The 23,747-nt window shown below is 36.8% G+C and overlaps 1 protein-coding gene across 2 annotated transcripts; it reads right to left on the bottom strand.

The window, feature by feature from the left end:
- Window positions 1-525: 525 nt before the first annotated feature.
- RSPH3 (radial spoke head 3) lies at window positions 526-23,306 on the bottom strand. Of its 2 annotated transcripts, none has more exons than XM_074333969.2 (8): window positions 22,945-23,306; window positions 19,226-19,313; window positions 8,384-8,516; window positions 6,508-6,653; window positions 5,287-5,490; window positions 3,538-3,700; window positions 1,417-1,503; window positions 526-1,012 (listed from the first exon to the last, which is right to left on the bottom strand). In XM_074333969.2, the coding sequence occupies exons 1-8, from the start codon at window positions 23,049-23,051 to the stop codon at window positions 678-680; spliced, it is 1,263 nt and encodes a 420-aa protein (XP_074190070.2). In that variant the 5' UTR covers window positions 23,052-23,306; the 3' UTR covers window positions 526-677. The 2 variants fall into 2 exon arrangements, with proteins under 2 accessions (XP_074190070.2, XP_088651444.1); XM_088795318.1 differs by having other exon boundaries at window positions 22,861-23,086.
- Window positions 23,307-23,747: the final 441 nt, after the last annotated feature.

The raw sequence follows: 23,747 nt of genomic DNA, 5'->3' as shown, positions 1-23,747 counted from the left end.
AAAAGGCATAAAAGGTACTCACCTAATTAATAACAGTGGTTATCTTTGAGGAAGGGAGTGCACTTGCATAGGGTGAGTATGGATTTTAGCTTTATTGGCATTGCCTGAAATTTTTTAATAGCAGAAATGTGAAAAAATAGATGAGAGCATATTATTAAGTCACAGAATCCCTTGTGCCTTATTTGAATATTGGAGATGGAAGGGGTAACTATTTGTTTAATGTTATACAAATACAAGTATATTTTTCTTGGCCCTTAAAGGAGGGTGCACTACATACAGCTTTTAGTAAATATGTTTAGGAATTCTTTCATAGAGTGAGTTACACAGTTTTCCTACAGAGAAGAAAAGCTCAGTGGCTGATAGCACTGATAACAAAAAAAATAACTAACCCACAAATTAGAAAGATTAAGGAAAAATATATTTGTTAGTTGTATATAGTGATAATGGGAAGCTTGTAATTAAGCATAATTCTCAGAGTTACAATATAGCGTCTAGATATTCTATTAAATAAACGAAGTACTTAAGTTTCACTTTTTATTAGTTTTATTATTTCAGAATATTTGATTTGCCCAGTCCATGACACAAAAAAGACATGTTGACTAAATACAACCTAATTTCCATAGCCTGGGAGGATTCGTGCATCATTACCTGATTGACTGCAATACTGTTGATAGGTCTCATGGCTCCCAAACTTCGCTCGGTTGTGATAGTTCTTCCCTCCCTGAGAATTTCTTCGTTTCTATTGTTCCATCATCTTCTTCTTCCATAAGTATCCTTTCTTGGGGTGACATTTTCTCCATATAACTTTCGTCATATAGTGTTCTTTGCAGAGGGTCTCTATCCGGAAGTGATCTCTGTGACTGGGATGCGTTTTGTTCCGGGAATTCGTCGCCCACCAGTGGGTCTCTCATCGCTCCAGGACCACCGAGCCCGTTCTCAGGTTTCGGAGGCTGCTGCTTCTCCTTATGCTCATACGTGGTCAGTCTCCTCTCAATCACCTCACGAATTAACACTGAAAAATTGTATTACAGAAGTCACTGTGATTTTTTTTTTTGGAGTTTAGTAGTTATAATGCTGACTTATAGATGAGTATGAAACAGTCACCAGACCTCACCTCTCCCCTATATCATAACCTTTTATATAAAGTCAGCGTACTTGACTTCTGTGCTACTTAATGAATATGAATTATATTCAATGCCTGTTTTAACAAGATATCATTTATGAAGTAATGACAAAAGATATTAATTCTGATCAAATTATAGAAGATCCAAAAATAATATTGATAAAAATCTGCACCTTTGTTAATGTAATTGATATGCTGAAAAATTAAGAACTAAAACTGTAAAATTAACATGTTTCTTCTATTTATTCTTTCTACTGAAAAATTTTAGAGATGACTTAAATAAAAGAACATACTGTCAAGGACTGTTCTTCCCACCATGGTGTATTCCATCGTTTTGTCAACTTCATTCATTAGCCATGGAAGGAATCCTATCTCAATATCTATGATAAATAAAAAATTAATTTTAATCATTAAGTAATTTTTATGAATCATTATAGATAGGAAGAATCTGTGATTTCCCCCTAATGTTACAGATACATCAACATTTGTTTTCTTAACACAAAATGCTAAACAGACTCATACAGCATTACTTTTGCTATATTCTCTATATATGTTCGGGTCCATTTCCTTTCTATTGCAGTAGAAATAGTATTTTAAAAACTGGCCTTCGTTGGAGCCAAAGCCTTTAGAGCTGACTTTATAGGTGCAATCTACGATGGGTCACGGAGGTGGGGTGTGGGGTGGGGATGTGCAATCTAAATGCACTGCCAACCTGGGATGGAGTGATGCCTGTAAAAAGAATGCCCCCACCTGAAGCCTGGGCCTTAACAGCAGCTGATCAAGACTCAGAGGATACAGGTCAGAGGGCATCTGAGAGCAAGGCTATCTAGAAATGGGTCAGAAAGCAGGTGTTTCCATTAGTGATAAAATTTGTTCAAACTGAAATAGAAATCTACTCTACTACTGTATAAGCCTTTTAAAGATATGGTCCATTACAATATACATTTTAATGTTCCCAAATGGCTCTTTTGGGGGCAAGCATCTAATTTTTATTTTTCAACAGGTGACATAATGTGATAGAATATTATATTCACTACTATAAATAATTTTAAGCTACTGTGTTTCCCCGAAAATAAGACTGGGTTTTATATTAATTTTTGTCACATTAGGGCTTATTTTCAGGGGATGTCTTATTTTTTCATGTACAACAATCTACATTTATTCAAACACAGTCACGTCATCTTCTTCTGGAACATCGTCATAATGTACTAAATGCGTCCGTTGGGCTGAAATCTTAATTGGGGCTTATTTTCAGGGTAGGTCTTATTTTTGGGGAAACACGGTAGGCATGAATCTCATTTATAGTCTTTTAAATGATCTATAACTTTCAGAAATTCATGAGAACAAAAGGTTGCTGGTGTCTGTGACTAAAACAGCAAGAAGGTGGCCAGGCAGCATGGCAAGAGCACTGGGCCTGAGTCCAAGTTCTGGTTGGTCTGAGAACTAAAGGCTTCCCTGCCTGAGTGAGCGTTCAGGAGCAAAGCTCTAAGCTTCCATTTCTACTTCTGAAAAATGGGCATTAATCTGCCCTATCCAGTCCTCAGGGTTACTGGGAGGGTCAAATGGCATCGTGTATGAAAAACACTATATAAATTAGGAAGTACAATATAATATAAACTAATAATATTTGTCTGTAATCTGACCTCTATGTATTGAATTGAATATGTAATCAGTGAAAATTAACATTACTAACATCTGCCCCCAACTACAACAGGACCACCTGAAATAGGACCCATGCACAAAGCTTTGTGGACTCAAGCACTTTTGAGTCCGACAAAGGAGGGTGGCAGTGAGAAAATGGCAACCTTTACCCTTCATTTGGCCAGACTAGCTGAGGAGAGGTGGCTCTGAGGGGATGCTAACAGGCAGCTAACAGCTGTGGTATGGGTTCTGTAAAGGCAGAGATCAGATCTCCAACACCTAAAACAGCCCATGGATCATGTAAGCCTAATTACTAAAAACAACCTTGCTGGCTGCCCCCAAAGGGTTTTTTATTAGAATGGGAAATCAGCTTAGGAAAAGTAACAACTGACACATAATAGTGCTTTACAGCTTACAAAAGTTTCATATATATTATGACAGTGAATTCCTTAAATAATCCTCATTTCACACATAAGGTAACTGAAGGTCATAAGCTTGTTCATGATGAAAGTAGGACCCAAACTCAAAGTTTTTGACATGAAGTCCATGTTTCTTTCTATTATCCAATGTTGCTTCTCAATAAAGACAAACTAACATCCTAAAATCAAGATCTTTATAATACACTTATTAGTAACAGCATTTGCTTAAAACAACTATAATTGGCTTTTTAATTTGCTTCAGAGAAAGATTCCAATTCAAAATACAAAAGAGCATGAGATAAATTTGAACTATTAGATTTTAACAGAGTTAATCTAATAAAAACCTCCACAAACCTCTTTCAATGGGATCAAAAAAGTAGCCACCATCCCTGAGGCTGCCAAAAACAGAAGGGAGCAGGTCGGCCAGGTACCACTGCGCGAACGCCCGGGCAGCGATTTTCTGTGAGGTCTCACTGCGCTTGTGCACCACGTCCCACTGCTGCTGCTTCCGACGTTCCTGCCCAGAGAAAAACACTCTCACCGATGGTTACTGAGCTATTACGGCCTCCCCAACTACTGATGCTAATGAGTGGAAGACTTTCCACTCGCATTCGTATCAAAAAATGGACAGCAAGGTGTCTATTAAAGATTCATATTTTTCATCAAGATTTTAATGAATTCCAACTAGTCGGTACTGAACTCAGGAAAGAGCTGGAGCTTAAGGTAAAATGCATCTCCTGATCCATTTTCAAGTAAAACAATTTCAAGGTATACATGTTTGACTATATGGATGGTATCAAAGGATGATAATAGTGATACGTATTTTTACTTAGTATCATAAAGTATTGCTGATAAGAAAATTAGTTGCTTAGACGTCTTCAGTAAAGAACTTGGGCCAGTGAATTGTCTCATTTGTAACGATTCTTTAAATTCAGAAAGTTCTGAAAATTATAAAACCTCTTTTTTGTTGTTGTTACTTCTTGTAGACCATATATATCTATAAAGCTAATGAACCGTCTTCTCTACTCCAATGTAGAAGTGGGAGCATTAATATATTTTCTAATTAAGTCTATTTTCAAAGTTTAAGCAAATATAAATCTAGATGATTTGTATTCTTTTTTTCATAATATATTTCCTAAAAGTAAATAAACTAACAAATAAGTATTGTTTCATAAAGATTTCACTGATTAATTCAACAAAGCTAATTTTGTTAGTGTTCATTTTATATTGTAAATAAATAGTCCTGCATTTGTACCATCTTTACCATAAGCCTTATGCTCTTTACACAATTATTCATTTTGGAGGAAAACTGAAAGTCCATTTGAGTAGATATTGAGTAGGATATCCCAACAACTAAGACTTTCTGTGTAGTAAGTTGGACTCTTTGGGAAGTTATTTTAATTCTTTTAGGTATTCAGGCACTTCTTTATAATTTATTATTTCAGTGTACAAGATAGGGTGACAGTTATTGCCAGACTTAGAAAGACCCTTAAAGACGACTGAGCCTAGTGGTTCCTAATTAGAGGTTATTGGCATATTTTAAAAACTGGATTCTAAAACTTTTCTTACTAAAGATTCTAAAAACCTATAATCTAAGAAATATTCTATAAGGACCCAAGTGGTTCTGGTGTATCCTTAAGGGTATAGAGAAAGGCCAGGCCACTGAGAAAAGACCCAGGATTCTATCCAGATCCTCTTCTGCTTATCCCTCACGTCTCTCAGATTTATTCCACTTTTTCCTTCCACCTTTTCTGCTACTGACTCATGGCAAACTGATGCATTTCTTTCATTAGGACTTTTGATATTTAAGAGTCCTTTTCAGTTGGGACATATGTAATTTAAATTATTCCATTTAGGAACTTTTTGGAACTCTGGGTACATTTATATATGCTGGAATTTAAAAGATGTAATTCGTTTCATGAAAGATCTATGATCTATAGAACAGGAGAACAATAGATCAACAAATACTGAACAACAAATACTATAGGTCTTTTCTAACATTTTCCAAAGATCGTTAGCTCTATGACACGCCACATGTAATTTTGAATATAATCTGTTAAATACCCAAATGACTGTCTGAAAAAGAAAAATAGAATTCTATACTTTTTCCTCTCGGTGTCGTTTCTCTTGCTCTTCAAGCCTCTGAATTTCAGCAAGTTCGACATTGTGTAACTCTTCATACACAAACTGACTGGTCCGTAGATTAGCCAACTCTTCCTCTTCCATTACTTCCAGAAGAGACTGCTCAATAGTCTTTCCCACCAAAACTTCTAACATTGGTTTAACTTCAAGGTCAAAGTCAAAGAGCTTAAACGCACAAAACAAAGCAAATTTCAAATTATAATCATGAACCAACTGCTCAAAGAAAAAATATCCAGAACAGTAGCAATAACAAGATACTATATATTCAGTGTCTTTTGTGTATGAAACACCATGCGGGTGCTTTATTTATGGTTTCCAATCCTCCAAACAGCCCTGTAAAGCACACAGAATAGCATTTTGTTTACAGGTAAAAATTGTCAGTTATAAAAAGACCTACACAGTCATCAAATGAACCCTGATACTCAACAATTTTAAGATCAAACTCTGAAACCCAAGGGAAATGTCCTTGTCTTTTTTATTCCTTGCCTTTCCTGCTCAATTTTTACTCGCTGTTTTTGGTAACAGTTTGAAAAAACTAAGGAACAAGAATAATGGCTATTATGGCGATTCATCTCCAAGATTTAGAGGCAAATATACTTTTTGTGTAATTTATGAAGACTTATTTCTCATTATCAATGACAGTTCTTTCAAGTTCCTTCAAGTCTTACACCTCATTTAAGTCATTATACACATAAGCATTGCCTTCTCTTCTTCAATTTCATAAACTGGCCAATTTATACATTCCACATTGATTATGAAAATGTAATTATTTTAGAATTTTTTAAACGCAGATTATCTTCATAAAATTTATGTAATCTCTAAGCAGCTAATAATAGAATCTTTTCTACCAGAGGTATTATTTTTCCTTATTTGGTACAAATCTACTTATATTTATACATTAGGCAAGTATGCAGACACATACATTTCAAATGTATAAATACTCTAAAAACATTTCTAATGATTTTCATTTCTGATCAGCAAAGAGGGGAAATCAGAACATGGTATTTAAAAACATTTCTGAGTATTTCATGATAAAACTTTTAGAGACACATTTGGAAAGAAATCTAGTAAGTAGAATCTTTCTGATTGTATAGTGGTTTGCACTCATATTAAGCTTTTAACTAGACCTAACTTTACTTATTTATAATGAAGATAGAGGGAAGTCCAAATAATATACTGTACCTCTCCTTCTAGTATTTGGGTGGCCACATCTTTGCCAGTTTTGGCAGGAATAAAGAGTGGTGTTGGTGGTCTGTCCAAAAACGCATCTGTTTGGCATTCCACATCAACTTCTATTATGCGGTCAGCAATTTCTTCAAGGTATAATTCTAAGAGAATACCATATACATCGATTTTGAAATTCTGGTCTATTTCAAGATTATGTGTGTATCTGAAACTTCAGTTTCTTCAAAATAGCATTAAATGGATCAGAAAATAAGTCTTGGGAAGAAAACACTCAAATGTGGGGTTCAATTCACATATTGTACTAAGCATTTTTATATATTTGGAAGACCATAGAGTCAGTCAGACTAGAATATTTATTGAATGTCAAGAAAGCACTGAGCTTTGTGTTTAAAAATAAAACTAAAGAAGAACTTAAAACCATGTATGTAAGATGCAAAGTGTAATAGGGAATGGAAAGTTAATAATCTATGTAATTGAGTCCTAAGAGAGTAAACGTATAAAGATTTGAAAATTCCTGGATATTTAAAAAAATTATGCACCACGTTACCATGTTACTTGATGCTCCCTCTAGCCTATAGATTATAAATAGATATATAAAAGCAAATTTCACCTTGGGAAATATATATGAGGCCAGGGCAGTGTGGTATCACGCAAAGAACATGAGACCTGCAGTCAGATGTGGAACATAGGACCTAGCCAAATTACGTCCTCTTTGGGCCTCAGTTTCTTTGTAAAAGGGATCATAATTATCTGTCACATGTGTTTGAAATAATAAAGGAGATACATAGGTCCAGGACCTGGCATAGTCTCTGAGATACAGGAAATAGTTAAAAGGCAGCTGCTCTTGTATCACTTAATATTCTGATGGTAGAAATAAACATTCAAATTTAGCTCTCGCAGAATTACAACTATACTGGCTAATCACAGACACAGTCATTCGAGGCTTGGCCTCAAGGTAGGGGAAAGAGCATGGAATGGTTCTTTTCCTTTCACTCTTACTACTCAGAAATAACTGATGAATTCACTCACCATCTTGGCAGGGAGCAAGGTGAATCCTGAGTGTTACATCGGTCCAAGGAAAACACCAAGTACAGTCTGAATACCAAGATTCTGTTAACGACACAGCTAGACCCTATAGGTCCAGGAGGCCTCGCTAGCTGAGAACAGTTAGACAAGTAGGGAAAGCCTGGCACTGGCCTAGAAGAGCCTGAGTGGCTCTGGGGAATATGCAACGTGAAAGGAGAACAAAGGAGAGAACAGCAGAGGCCATGGTGAGAGAGGATGAGGACCTAGAGCTGAAGGGTTTACTCTTCTCAAAAGACAAATAAAATGCCAAAATAGAAACTACATTGCTCTCCTCTCCTGGAAGTCCAGCCATGATTCATGTTGGGCTATAAAAATGAGAACTAATCCCAGTTTGAAAGTAACTATGTGAAAAGGGCTAAGGGAGAATCTGGTCATAAAATTGTTATTACTTTTTTAAAAACCCATCTCACACTTCCTTGTATACCCAATATAATAATAGTAATACATAGTCTGAATTTTCTAAAAAACTTTTATTTATTTTAAGTGTGTTTTTCCAGGACCCATCAACTCCAAGTCAAGTAGTTGTCTCAATCTAGTTGTGGAGGGCGCAGCTCAGTGGCCTATGTGGGGATCAAACCAGCAACCTTGTTAAGAGCATTGTGCTCTAAACAACTGAGCTAACCCGCTGCCCCCTAGTCTGAATTTTCTTAATGAATGGACTTCTTCTACCAACTCACAGGAGAAGTACTGGATAGCATAATAGCTACATACATAATATAGAGGTCAAATAAAAAAGGACTTAGAAACCCGAGCAAGCCAAGGAGCCACGATGCCAACGGTCACACACCTGTTTGCACATCCACGTGCTTTCTGCCTTCCACAGGTTCTGGCGTTTGTGGTCTGAACTGCTCTTGGATTCGTTTTCTGGCAAGAGCCCTCTTCTTAGCTTGCTGTTGTCTCTGAATCTCTATACTCCCAGGCTGCTCACACAGTGACAGAAAAAGCATCTCAAGTTTAGAAGATATTTCTCTTACTACATAGAGCTGTCACTCCAAAAGTGATTCCTGGATAGTGTAAAAGCGCCTGCCATCTTTGGTTTCCTGATTATCAGTCACCTGGTGATTAAGATTTTATTTGAGCTAATGCCAGATAATTATAAAGGTGTCTGACAACACATAAAAGTAACTGCAAAGTATGACTGTTAACTGGGATACATGGGTACAGAATCTTATCTAATGAACTATTCTTCCTCATTCAAGTATTTTTACCATGAATTCCTCTTGTGCCTAGTAACCTAGTATACTTATGTAACCATTTAGTTATAATAAATTTTAATATGCAGTTAAGAAATTGAAAAGCATTAGAATTTTTTTTTAAATCTGAATTTTACTTGGACAGGATTTCCTTAAAAAATGTTTTAGTTCACAAAGAAAATATCTCTAGTCCAAACAAAGCCTGTCCAAGTGCATGAAACAATAGCTAAGGGATTAAAAATGTAATTATTCACAGTAGTTTGCACTATTTGGAGGTCTTTGATTTTGTATCTGTATCTCATTTTGAAAACATTCTCTAGTAAATCTGTCTTATCTCAAGGCAAATATGAAAACAGTGGGGAAACATGAAGGTACTTTAATATTTAAAATCAGAATTCTAAGAACATTTTACCTGAAATGGCAATGTAACCCTATAATCAATACCCTAATGCAATGGCTATTGTCATTGAAACGTGTAGGTTTTGAAGTCGTGATGATACCATGCTTTTTACACTATTTTTCTAGTGTAACATCCGTCACACACTTTCCCCATATTTGCATTATATAGTGGGAAGAAGAGCACTGGCTCTGAAGCTCAAGTTCCAAGTCTTCGATTTATTGATTACTAGGATTAGTAAAGCTTGGACTAATAACCTAAGTTTTCAGACATTCAGTTTTAGCATCTGTACAATAGGAATACCGACAGCACCTATCTACGGTTTTGGTTGTAAGGAACAAATCAAATGAGATGTAACAAGCCTAACAATACCTGACATGGAATAGCTCTTCCCGTACATAGTTAATCATTTCCTTTTATTTTAAAATAATACAGCCACTTTACCCCCCACCCGTCATGTATAATTCCATTTTTCTAATACAATTACTAGTATCATTTTGTGAAGAATTTTTTTTTTAACTTTTTAAAATTTAAGTGTGTTTTTCTAGGACCCATCAGCTCCAAGTCAAGCAGTTGTTTCAATCTAGTTGTGGCCCATGTGGGGATTGAACCGGCAACCTTGTTGTTAAGAGCACCTTGCTCTAACCAACTGAGCTAACCAGCCACCTGGCTTTTTTTCTTTGTGTATATAGTCTACATTATTATAAATATGCTTGATTTATTTCCATTTTCTTAATGGAACAGAATTACAGTCATGAGCTATAACAACATTTTGGTCAATGATGGACCACATATATGATGGTGGTCCCATAAGATTATAATGGAGCTGAAAAATTCCTATCACCTAGTGACATTGTAACACTGTCACTTTGTAACATTGTAGTGCAATGTATTACTCACGTTTGTGGTGATGCTGTTGTACACAAATGTATAGCACTGCCAGTTGTATAAAAGTATAGCACAATATATACAGCACATAACACTTATTATGGTAATAAATGACTGTTACTGGTTTAAGTGTTTACCACACTATACCTTTTATTGTTATTTTAGAATCTACTCTTTCTACTTACAAAAAAATGTTTGCTGTAACACAGTATGCTGTGTTATGCTGGTATCAGCCCTATATATCTCGTGTTTACAGTGTCTCTTAATTGCATCATTTTCCCTTGTGCGTGACTTAATCTCGTGTTGTTTCATATAGTCATGTGCTCTACAGGCTTGTAGCCCAGGAGCAATAGGCTATGCCACATGGCCTGGGTGTGTAGTAGGCGCTACCATCCAGGATTGCATGAGCGCACTCTGTGATGTTCGCACAATGATGAAATCGTTTAAAGATGCATTTCTTAGAACATACCTGTGGCTAAGTGGGGCATGTTAAGCATCAACTCTTGAATGATTTGGGAGTAACATAAATAAAACAAGTTCATTTTAGAAACACATTGCCCAACTTAACTGTTTCAGGGTCTAGTTAAAATATATTTTAAAAAGTTTTATTTTGAAATAACTCACAGGAGTTTGCAAAAACAGTAGATAGAGTCCTGTGTACCCTTCACCCACTTTTTTCCAATGGTGACATTTTATATAATTGTAGCGTTAACATCAACATCAGGAAATTAACACTAGTAAAATATTAATAGATCTTATTCAGTTTTCACATTTTTTCCATGCATTGATTTGTGTTTGTGTCTGTGTATATAGTTCCATGTGATTTTATCCCTACCACAGATTTGTAACCACCACCACAGTCAATATAGAGGCCTGTTTCATTCCTTTATACAAGTCCCACCTTTGTCCCTGTCCCCTGGCAACCACTAATTTGTTCTCCATCTGTAGTTTTGTCTTTTTGAGAATGTTATATACAAGGAACATAAACTTTAGAGACTGGCTTTTTTCACTAAGCAAAATGCTCTGTCTGATATCCATCTAGGATGTTAAGTGTATCAATAGTTCAGTCTTTTTGTAACTGAGTAGTAAGTACTTGATTGTACAGATGTGCCAGGTTTGTTTAACCATTTACCTACTGAAAGACACTTAGGATGTGTTTTCAGTTTTTGGCTATACAAATAAAGCTGCTATTAATGTTCAATCATGTACAAGTTTATATGTTAATATAAGTTCCCATTCTCTGGGATAAAGAGTGCAACTGTGGAGTCAAAAGGTAAATGCTTCTTAGTTTTAATAAGTAGCTACTGAACAATTTTCTAGAGTGGATGTGCCATTTTACATTCTCATCGCCAATGTACGAGAGTTCCAGTTGCTCCACATCCTCACAAGCACTTATTATTATCACTATTTAAAAATTTTAGGGAGGCTGGATGGCTCAGTTGGTTAGAGCGCGAGGGTAGCCGGTTCAATTCCCACATGGGCCAGTGAGCTGCACCCTCCACAACTAGGTTGAAGGACAACGACTTGGAGCTGATGGGCCCTGGAGAAACACACTGTTCCCCAATATTCCCCAATACAATTAAAAAAAAATTTTTTTTTTTAGTTTTTCTCACAGTTGTGTAGTTGTGGTTTTAATTTGCATTTCCCAAATGACTAATAAGGTTGATACATTTTTTTAATGTGTTTATTTGCCATCTACATCTCTTCTTCGGTGAAATATATGTTCATATCTTTTGACCTTTTTCTAATTGAATTATTATTTTTACTTTTGAGAGTTGTTTATATATTCCAAACACATATAAGACCTTTATTGGCTATGTGGTTTGCAAATATTTTCTTCATTTGTAGCTTGTCTGTTTGTCCTCTTAAAGTTTTCAATTTTCATGAAGTCCAATTTATCATGTCTTCTTCTCTGGATTGTGCTTTGGGTGTCATATCTAAGAACTCTGCTTAGCCCTAGATTCTGAAGATTTTTTTCCTTAAAAGTTTATAGTTTTACATTTGAAAATTAAACCCATGATCCATTTGAATTAATTTTTGTACATGGTGTAAGGTTTAGGTCGTGGTTCATTTAACTTCCCCAATTTGTCCAATTGCTCCAACACCATTTGTTGAAAAGCAATCTTTCCTTCACTGAATTGCATTTGTCCAGTTGTCAAAAATTAGTTGGGTGTACCATGTTTCTCCAAAAATAAGACCTAGCCGGACAATCAGCTCTAATGAATCTTTTGGAGCAAAAATTAATGTATAAGACCCAGTCTTACTTTACTATAAAACCGGATATAATATAATACCAGGTATAATGTAATGCAAGGTATAACATCATATAATATAATATATAATATAATATAATATAATATAATATAATATATAATGTAATACCGGATCTTATATTAATTTTTGCTCCAAAAGACGCATTAGAGCTGATTGTCCGGCTAAGTCTTATTTTCGGGGAAACATGGTATATGAGCTGGTATATTTCTGAGTTCTCTATTCTGTTCCATTGCTCCATGTATCTGTTTTTCCACCAATACCACCCTGGTTTGATACAATCACTAATATTATATACAGTAAGTCTTAAGATAGGGTAGAGTGGTTCTTCCCATTTAATTCTTTTACAAAACATTTAACTATTTTAGTTCACTTTCCATATAAATTTTAGAATAAGCTTGTTTAAATCTACATAAATCTTGGTGGAATTTTGATAGGAATTGTGTTATGCTTATAGATCAATTTGGGGAGAATTAACATCTTTACTGTGGTCAGTCTTTGCTACGCTATGTGATGAGTCCATGCACATGCTGTGTCTCTCCATTTCTTTAGCTTGTCTTTAACTTCTTTCATTAGCATTTTGTGATTTTTATCTTACAAATCCTATACATGTTTTGTTATAACAGATTTATAACTAGGTATTCCAGGGTTTTGAAGTGATTGTAAATGGTATTGCATTTAAAATTTTGTGTTCCACTTGTTCTTTTCCAGTATACAGAAATATGACTAACTTTTGTGTTGATCTTGTATCCTGCAATGTTGCTCAACTCAATTATCAGTTCTAGGTCTTTTTGTAGATTCAATGGGATTTTCTGTGTAGACAATCACATCATCTGTAATTAGAGTCAGTTCTCTTTCTTTCTTTCTGATCTGGGTCTAACAGTGGCTAGAACTCCTAGGACTATGTTGAGTAAGAGTGGTGAGAGTGGACATCCTTGCCTTGTTCCCAGTCTAAGGGAAAAGCATTCATTCTTTCACCATTAAGTATGATATTTGCTGTAGGTATTTTGTGGATGCTCTTCATCAAGCTAGGAAAATTCCCCTCAATTCTTAATTTGTTGTGTTTATTATAAATGAGTGTTGAATTCTGTTGAATACTTTTTCTGTATCAATGAATATGATCATGGGATTTTTCTTCTTTAACCTGTTGATATGGTGATTTACAAATGCTGGAACACCCTTGCATTCCAGGAATCAATCCTACTTGGTCATGTTCTAATATATATCGTGTTTCCCTAAAAATAAGACCTAGCTGGACACTCAGCTGTAATGCGTCTTTTGGAGCAAAAATTAATATAAGACCTGGTATTATATTATATTATATTATACTATACCCGGTTTTATAGTAAAATAAGACTGGGTCTTACATTAATTTTTGCTCCAAAAGACGCATTAGACCTGACTATCCGGCTAGGTCTTATTTTCGGGGAAACACGGTAGCTTTTTTTATGTATTGCTGGATTTCATTTGCTAATATTTTGTTGAGGATTTTTGTGTCTACATTCTTGATAGCTATTAGCTTATTGTTTTTTTTATCCCCTTCTCCCCCTCCACCCCCCCAACTCCGAGTCAAGCCACTGTTCTCAGTCAGGTTGTGGAGGGTGCAGCTCACTGGTCCATGTTGGTATTATGAGCATTGCGCTCTATCAACCTGAGCCACCCGGCCACTCCCCTTAGCCTACTGTTTTGTTATTATTATCTTTGTTTGATTTGGGTATCAGGGTAATACTGGCCTCATTAAGTAAGTTGGGGTGTGTTCCCTCTTTCATTTTCTGGAAAAGATTGTATAGAATTAATGCAAATTCTTTTTTTAAATGTTTGGTAGAATTCTTCACTGAAACCATCTGGGCCTGGAGATTTCTTTTTGGGAAACCTTTTAAATAAGAAATTCAGTTTCCTTAACAGTTATAGGACTATTCAGAAACTTTCATGTTAGGTGAATTTTGGTAGCTTGTAGTTTGAATAATTAGTCCATTTCATCTCTGTTGTTGAATTTACATGTGTATATTTGTTTGTAGTATTTAATCATTATCCTTTTAATCTTTTAATAGATGCAGAATCTGTAGTTATATCCTGATATTCAGACGTGATATATACTACTTGTTTCTCTTTTTTCTCTGACAGTCTTACTAGAAGTTTATCAATTTTATTGATCTTTTCAAAGAACCAACTTTTGGTTTCATTGATTTTTCTCTATTGATTTTTTAAATTTAATTGATTTCTACTTTTATCTTTATTTTCTTTGTTCTGCTTACTTTGGGTTTATTTTGCTTATCTTTTTCCAGTTTATTGAGTTAGGACCTTGGATTTTTGATTTAAGGTCTTTTCCCCCCCTCTCAGCACTCCTTTGGCTGCATCCCACACTTTTGGTATGCTGTATTTTCATTCAGTTCTAAGTATTTTTTCAAAATTTCCTTCAATGCTCCGCTATGGATTATTTGAAAGTATACTGCTTAATTTTCAAGTGTTTGAAGATTTTCCTGTTATCTTCCATTACTGATTTCTAGTTTGATTCCAGTGTGGTCAGAGAACCATATTCTGTATGATTTCAATTATTTTAAATGTATTGAAATTTGTTTGATGACCTAGGGTATGTTCTCTCCTGGTGAATATTTCACAGGTGCTTCAAAGAAGTATGTATTCTGTTGTTGTCAGGTGAAATGCTCTATATAGAACATTTTGGTTGACAGTGTTGTCTAGTTCTACATCCTTGCTGATTGTCTGAGAAGACACTGAAGTCCCCAACTAAAATTGTTGATTTGTCTATTTATTTTACTTTTATCAGTTTTTACTTCATGTATTTTCAAGCTCTGTTGTTTGGTGCATGCACATTTAAGATTGCTATGTCTTCTTGGTATATTGTGACCCTTTTACCATAATGTCCCTCTTTGTCCCTGGGAATCCTGTTTTCCCTGAAGTCTACTTTATCTGATATTAATATAGCCATATTACTTTTTTTTTTTTTTTTAAAGATTTTATTAGGGAAGGGGAATAGAACTTTATTGGGGAACAGTGTGTACTTCCAGGATTTTTTTTCCCAAGTCAAGTTGTTGTCCTTTCAGTTGTAGTTGTGGAGGGCACTGCTCAGCTCCAGGTCCAGTTGCTGTTGTTAGTTGCAGGGGGTGCAGCCCACCATCCCTTGCAGGAGTCAAGGAGTCAAACAGGCAACCTTGTGGTTGAGAGCCCACTGGTCCATGTGGGAATTGAAGCAGCAGCCTTCAGCATTAGGAGCACAGAGCTCCAACCGCCTGAGCCACCTGGCCGGCCCTAGCCACATTACTTTTTAAAAATTAATGTTTGTATGGTATATATTTTCCTTTCAATCTACCTACATCATTGTAATTGAAATGAGTTTCTTGTAGACAGTATATAGTTGGGTCAATTTTTTAAATCTACTCTGCCAAACTCTGTCTTTTAATTGGTTTATTCAGATAATTTACATATATAACAATTATTGCTATGTTAGGGCTTTGCCATTTTACAGTTTTTGTTAGTTTCTTATTTCTGTTTTCTTTTTCTTGCCTCTCTATGGGTTGCTTGACCATATTTTAGAATTCCTTTTTTATCTATCTATAATATTATGTCTGTATCTCTTTGTGTACCTTAAAAAAATAGTTGCTCCAGGTGCTACAATATACTATGTACCTGATCATGGCCAACATTTAGTACTGACATTTTACCACTTCAGGTGAAGTGTAGAAAACTTACGTCCATTTAGATCCCCTATTTTTAAAATATAATTTGCCCTATTTTAAAATACATATTTGCCTATTTTTTAATATATTTGACCTATTTTGAAAATATAATTTTAAATATTTCATCTACATACATTAAGCATTACATCAGATGATAATTTTTCTTCAACCATTAAACATAATTTTTAAAACACATGAAAAAGAGTTTATCATATTTACACTTATTTCTCATTCCATTGTTCTATCTTCTTTCCTGAAATCCCAAACCTCCTTCTGTTAACATTTTCTTTCTTTTGAGAACTTGCTTCAGTTCTTTAAGGGTTGGTCTGCTGGTGACAAATCCTCTTTTGACACCAACCATCTCAGCAAAGTAGGGCACCCACTTGTTTTCCTTCATCTGAAAATGACTTGATTTCCTTTTTATTCCTGAAGAATATTTCCACTGGATTAGAATTAGGGCTTGATAGTTCTTTTCTTTCAGGACTTGAAAAATATTGTACTGCTTCTTTCTGAACTCCATGTTTTCAGATGAGAAATCCAGTAATTCAAATAATTGTTCCCCTTCCAGTACTGTGTCCTATCTCTATAGTTGCTTTTGAGTTTTTGTTTTTAGAAATTTGAGTTTGATGTGTCTTGGTATGAATTTCTTTGGGCTTATCTTGCTTGGGGATCTATCAACTTTTTGGATCTATAGGTTTATGCCCTTTGCCAAATTTGTGGGATTTCCAGGCACTGTTTCTTTAAATATTTTTTCAGTTACACACTTTTTCTCCTCTTCTTCAGAGCCTTGGATAACATGAATGTTAGTTTGCTATAGATCCTCATCTCTCTGATGCCCTTTTTTGTTTTCTATCTGTTGTTCAGACTGGATAATTTCCATTTATTTGTCTTTGAATTCATTGATTGTTTCCTATGTCACCTCCAATGAGTATTTTATTTTGGTTATTGTATTTTTCAGTTCTATATTTTCCATTTGGTTCATTTTTATATCTTCTATTTCTTTACTAAGAGTTTGTTTTTTCATTTGTTTCAAGAATATTCATATTCACTTTTGATTGAAACACTTTTTATGATTGCTGCTTTAAAATCCTTGTCAGGTTCCTACATCTGAATCATCTTGGTGTCATCTCTGGATTGATTTTTCTCATTCAAGCTGTGACTGCCCTGGTTCTTGGTGTGGCATTTTTTTACTGTATCCTAAACATTTTGGGTATTATTTTGTGAGACCTTGGATCTTATTTAATCTTTTTAGTAGGAAGTCACCTCTTTTTGTTTTAGCACGCAGGCATGGGTGGAGATGGAAGTTCAATATCCTGTTGGGCCCCATGGACATCATCCCAGTGAAAGTGAAGGGTCAATGTGTATTGCCTTATTGGTGCCTGGTGGGGGTGGTATTTCAGCTCCTTGCTATGCTCTGCTGATGCTAGTGTTGGGGTACAGGGGAGTGGAGCTCTGACTAGCACTGCCTTATATCACCTTGTTCCTCCCTGTTGCTGCCAGATAGTGTTGAACTTCAACTTCCTCCTGGCTCTGCTGACACCATGCCATCTCTTACCACTTCACTGCCCCTGGGTGAAGATGGAAGTTCAACTTCCTGCTCCACCTTGTTGGCACCACCTCAGTGGGTGAATGAGAGCACTGATTAGTAGTGCAATGTTGCTGCCATGTGGGGATGGAAGTCCAGCTCCCCTCTGCAGCCTCACTGATGCAATGGGGAAGGGCAGGGAGGTTTTTCCATTGGTGCTCGGCTGGAGGAGGGCTAATATTGTAAAAGGGTTTCTGTTCTATTAGGCTGCCATTTTCCCAGTCTTTTAGATAGAGGGAGCAGGCTTTTTTTTTTTTAGGGTATGCGGGTTGGTGGTTCCAGGTTGCAGGCTTCTCCAGTGCTCTGAATGGGATATGTGGGAGGCAAAAAGAAAAGCCAGGGAACTCACCACCATGGTGTTCAAATCCTGAGGTCCCTGGCCAGGCCATTTTCTTCTTTCCACCTTTCAGAGTCTTACTATGTTTGTTTGTTGTGTTATGTCCAGGGTTTTTTAGTTGTAAGAGGAAGGAATAGGAAGGAACTGGTGAATTCCTGCTTGTCTGGAGGAAGTCTCGGTGTAGACTTTTAAAGGTGTTCATTGCTACTGCCACAAGAAAATACATGAAACATGTCTGTATCACACATTTGAGCTGCTGTTTCCAAACGCTGGCCCCTAAACTGACTATATCAGAACTGCCCAGAGAGGTTTATTAATAATACACATTCCTGGATGCAACTCTTGGAGGTTCTAATAGTAGATCCAGGGTATAGCTGAAGCATACATATTTTTAATGAATTTTCTACGTGGTTTTTATGTACACTGCTTTGGAATGTCTAACATTCCATATATCATTCCATGTAGTTTTAAGCACTTATGTCATATAGTGTTTACAGATTAACTTAACTATATTTCTTTTCTGTGATAAGAAATCATCACTCTTAATATCATGCCACATCTTACTCATCTCTGTATACTAGGTACCCAGCACAGGACCTAAAACTCAATAAATATTTGTTGAGTGAATTAAAGAAGCATAATTCAGAATTTTTGATTAGATAATGATAATAGTATTGGAGTATAAGATAATTTAAACAAATCTAAATATATAAGATCAGTGCTACTTAAAGTGTGGTCCTCAGACTAGTGATATCTGTGAACTATTTGAATTGGTCTGTAACAATTTAATTATAGAAGATGAGAGTAAAAGTTTAGAAACTTTTAAAGTAGTTTTCCAGAGTTCTATTAATCTAAAAAAAATTGAGGCCTATATTTCAATTTGGGGTAAAATATACACATGAAATATATCATCTTACCACCATTTTTAAGTGTACAGTTCAGTGGTATTAAGTACATTCACACTGTGGTACAACCATCACCACTATCCAGCTACAGAACTCTTCTCATCTTGTAAAACTGGAACTCTGTACTGTATTAAATAATAACTCCCTATTCCCCCATGCTCCCAGCCTCTGGCAACCACTGTCAGGCTTGTATTTTGCGTGTCTTTTTCTTTTTTTCCCCTTTTTTCTAGTAATCCATATTTATTTTATTTTAGTCTGCAACAGACTAGAAATTTAAAGAAAGAAACTAACAAACTGGTCCTTCACCACGTGTAGTGAAAAGCTCTGTGTTGTGTTAGGCTATTTGAATTCTACTTACCAGTGGTCCTGTTTGTAGAGCGTAAGTGTTGCCTCGGATCACCCTTCTGTCATACATTATGTTTCCATATTGCATAGGTTCTTCAGCTCTGTGAGACAGCAAATTCTAAATAACTGCTCTAATAGACTATTGGTATCTATGAAGTCAACTCATTTTTAATAAGTCTTAGACTAAGATGAAAATATTTTAAGAAAACAGAATTTTGTTTTAGCACAGTCCATAAAATAAATGATAGCCATTTATGGAGTGTTCATTATATACCGGACCTTTCACAGGTTATTTTATTTATTGCTCACAATAAGCTTCAAGTTGGGAACTATGATGTCCATTTGACAGAAGAGACAGTAAACTCAGAAAAGAATCTGCCGAAAGTCACCTAGCTAGTAAGTGGCAGAGCTGGATTTGGGCTGTAAAATACTAACTACTTAACACTGAAAATGGCCCACTTAACACTGAAAAGTGGCCTGCCTTAAAGAACTGACAAAAGTTTGATTCAAGGGTTGAAAAGAATTACATTAATAGAATCAGGCTTGGCAAAAACACATTTCTCATTGTTCTTTAACCTTAAAGATCTTTTAAAATTATATTGTTTTAAATACAGTATTAATACAATTTTAATTTTGGGCATCATCATGATCAATAGTGAAAAATATAGTTGTTATTTGCATTTAAAGTTCTTTAAATGATATCCTATTTATGGTTATGAAACCAAATATCGAACTATAATATACCACGAACAGTACTCTATCAGAAGTGATTTTCAGAGGGGTAGGAAGTAGCTTATTAATCATATATTGAAATCACTATTGGATAACCAGACTTCATACGTAAAACGCAGGCATGCTGCACTGCTCATCTTACTTGACCTCTGCGCAGTCTTCAGCTTAGCTGGCTGCTCCTTCACTGAAGCACTCTCTTTTCTAAGCTTCTGTGATGCAACCATATTCTTCTGATTGTGTTCCTCTAACCTCTCTTTGTCGGCCTGTGTTTGCTAGCTCCTTCTGTACTGGAGGATTTCCTCAGAGCTCAGCCTTCTCTTGTCCTTAGTCAACCTCATCCATTCTCAAGGCTTCACTTGTGACCCATATACCTGAAACTCCCAATTTTATCTTTAGCTCAGAACTCTCCTCTGAGCGCCAGGCATGTATCTCCAATTGATGTGCTCAATGACATCTCACTAAGGTATCTCAAAGGCAACCTCAAAATTGAACTAATTATCATTTTCCCACTCCAAGTTGTTACTTCTTTACTGCTCCCTATTTCATTAAATGGTACCACTAACCACACAATGGCCTTAATCTAGAAGCCGTGGAGTCATCCACGATTCTTCTTCCCTACTCCCTACATCCAGCAAGTGCTATTGATTCTACCCGCCGCCCCCTAAATCTTTCTCACATCTATCGTTTGCTCACTGCCCCCACTATCTTTTACCTGGACTACTGTAAAAGTTTCTCAACTGTCTGGAACAAAATTTCTCCCTCAATCTGTTCTATACATTGTAGCCAGTGATCTGTTAGAACAGAAAAATCCAAACATAACCCTTACTTGATTAAAGCCTCCCAGTGTTAATTAATAATGAAAAACTCTGGTTTAGTTTTTATGCTATCAGAATCCAAAAAGAAATAAAAAACCCATTAACACCTATTGCAGGTGAGGCTTTAGAGAAAAGGATATGTTTAAACATTCCTGGAGAAAAGGTATATTGTTCCATCTGTTCATATTAAAAATATACATGACCTAACAATGCCACCCTGGGAATCTAACTCAAAAATAAAGAGGCCAGTACATAAAGTTATTTATTGGAACCTCCTTCTTTGTGGTAAAAACTTGAAGCAAACTGAGTATCTATCAACAGTAGAAAATTTTAATAACTTATGGTATATCCATACAAGGGGATAATGCTATTAAAAATAATTAGAGAGATTTCCACAAAGAATTAAGTGAGAAAAGGAAGATGTTGAGAATTGTGTATGTTACCATTGCTAGGAGGTGGACAAAGCCCTTATATGTGTGTATCTGTATGTATATATTAATACATTTGTACATACATTGGTGGAGAACAGTACAGAAGCATTCATGCAAGGTCATTCACCTTGACAGCAGGAGAGGAAGAGCAGGTTTGCAAGGGAAGGGGATGGGGCACTACGAATGCACTCGAGCATGAATGTTAAGATAGGTAACGAAAAACGATAAACATATTTATATAAAATAAATATGTATGTGTAGGTATACATAAAATTAAAAAGGAAATTAGAACTTGTAGAACGGGAGAAAGCCAATCACAGATTAATATATGTATTATGATTCTATTTTGGAACTAAACCTTCTATATAAATGTACGTATGCTCGTGTGTATGTGTGTGTGTGTGTGTGTGTGTGTGTGTGTGTGTACAAGCAAGGAGGTTGTAGAATAATAATATAAGACTGTTAAATTTGGTTACAACAGGGAAATGGGAGTAGAGGTGGGCAGGAGATAACTAACATTGCCTTTATTCAACCTTATTTTGTATTTTTCATTTGCTTCATGCATATTTTACTTTTGTAAATTGATAATCAGCCCTAAGGATAATTTTAAACTGAGAAATCAAATACACATACATATCCTACTCCTTCCAATGGCTGAATCAACAGATTTGCTAAACATAAGCAAGGTCCTGCAACCTGCTTATCAATTAACGCTGTAAAAAAATAGTTCCTAATGAACCACCATTGATTCTTATTTCATCTGTTGGTCAGATTTAACAGTAATGATTAGTAAGCAACCATTTAAAGGCACCAGAAAGCATTTTTGAAAGGAGTCCCTTTTTAAATTGAATCCTTTTATAATATAAATAATCCCTCTCTAAATCTAAATTTTCTATTTTGGTTTTCTTAAAAGTGATAAGTATTTATTTTTAAAAAGTCTTTGTCAGAATAAAATAATTGTGAATTTGGGCTCTTTTTGAAATAAGCATCAAGAGTTACACATTGCTGGTGTTCAACCATTAATTCAACAATTCGTATTGAGTGCTTGCTAGTATGTCTCGGGCACGGTCCTAGGTGGACCAGACACACAGGCTGCTGCTTCCACGGAGCCTGCATTCTTGCGAAGTTCTGCTGATTCCAAAATTTGAGGCTTACAGAAAGAACTTCAAGAGAGCCATAATGTTTGCAGTCCTTTCTAATATGGATATTTGAATACTTGCAAAGATTCATTAATGTAAAAATACAATTTGAGGTCCAGCATGAAAGGATAACCCGATTCCTGGTCAAAGACTGGTGTGCAAAGAGCTTTAGTTGGCTCCCATTTGCGATTATTGTGACACTTTTGTACCTCAGTTTTCTTATTTGCATAATGCAGTTATAAACTAACTTCACAGCGCTGTGGACTAAGTAAGAAAAGCATGTAAATGCCCCTAGTAAAGTGCCTGGCACATAGTTGGGCAACAATAAACATTAGATGGCTCCAACTTCGTGAAATAAGTCGGTTCCGTGTACGTTATCGATCTTGCCAGCAATTCATTGTCCCTAAATGTTAACTAAGGGAGGCTACCCAGGCCCCTTCTTGCTTCATTCCTCCACACGAGAGAGTTCTTTAGGGAAGAAATTTTATTTCGGCAGAGTAGAGAAGGGAAAGCAGCATAGGCAGATTTTACCAGGGCGAAAGGGCCAGGTTTCCGAGGCGCAGGATGGGGGAATAGGTGGAGACCGCACATGGGCTGGTAGGTAGGCGCACTCACGGCTGCGTTAGGTTGTCTCGGTAACGGCGGCGCTGGCAGGGCAGGGGCCGGGGCCGGCTGGTGTAGGTGTAGGTGCCCACGGTCCGAGAGGCGTGGTTAGTCAACATGGAGGCCACGACCGGGATCGGACAACCTAGCTTTCGATGGAGTTTGGCTTTGAAGCAGGTGGGCGCTAAGGCGTCGTGGGAGCCAAAGAGGTTTACGTCGTGCCAAGGGCAGGGATTCCGGGATGCAAGGAGAGGCGGCAAGAAGGGACGCGAGCAGCACCGGAAGTTGCCAGGGTAAGAGGGGAGAGCTACAGTCTCCAGGAAACAGTTGCACAGCAACCACGAGTTCCGCCTGGGGCGGGTTCCTGGGCAAGGCCCGCGCGCCGGCGCCCTTCCGGCTCTTGACTCCGCCCACCTGCTCCTCCCTGGTAGATGCGCCTGCGCTTTAGGAGCACTGTGGTTAAGTAGGCGGTCGCAGCGTCCTTCGTGGTGGCCATGGTAACTCACGGCCGCGGTTCTTGTCCCCACGTTGGAGTTTGGCTTTCCGGGCAGATGTTGGCTCCATTCCCCGCTCGTTAGGGGGTCCCCTGGGCGGTTTCTCCTGCTGCCCTGCTGCGTCGCTTCCCCGAGCTGCCCACATACGATTGCACACGTGTGGCACCCGGGCTCCCAGCTGTGTTACGTGCCGGGGCGGGCGAGGGCTCCCCGGTGCCGTCCAGCACCCCTGCCTCTCCCGCCCGAGGCGCAGGCTGCCGCCGCGCTCCCCAGCCTTGTCTGCGTTTCCGCTTACCGCTCTGTTGCTGGCACCTCAGAGGA

The sequence above is a fragment of the Rhinolophus sinicus genome, chromosome 2 (assembly GCF_057876585.1).
Source record: "Rhinolophus sinicus isolate RSI-liver-muscle chromosome 2, RSI-T2T, whole genome shotgun sequence".
Lineage (NCBI taxonomy): Eukaryota > Metazoa > Chordata > Mammalia > Chiroptera > Rhinolophidae > Rhinolophus > Rhinolophus sinicus.
This window is presented reverse-complemented; position numbering and strand designations above follow the sequence as displayed.

Bases quoted from the DNA above. Each gene is read 5' to 3' on its own strand.
- RSPH3 (XM_074333969.2), bottom strand. From the start codon at position 23,051: ATGTTGACTAACCACGCCTCTCGGACCGTGGGCACCTACACCTACACC. The intron at 6,654-8,383 runs GTGTGTGACCGT...GTATTCTCTTAG, and splicing joins GCACGTGGATGTGCAAACAG to AATTATACCTTGAAGAAATT. The intron at 5,491-6,507 runs GTACAGTATATT...TGTGCGTTTAAG, and splicing joins CCCAAATACTAGAAGGAGAG to CTCTTTGACTTTGACCTTGA.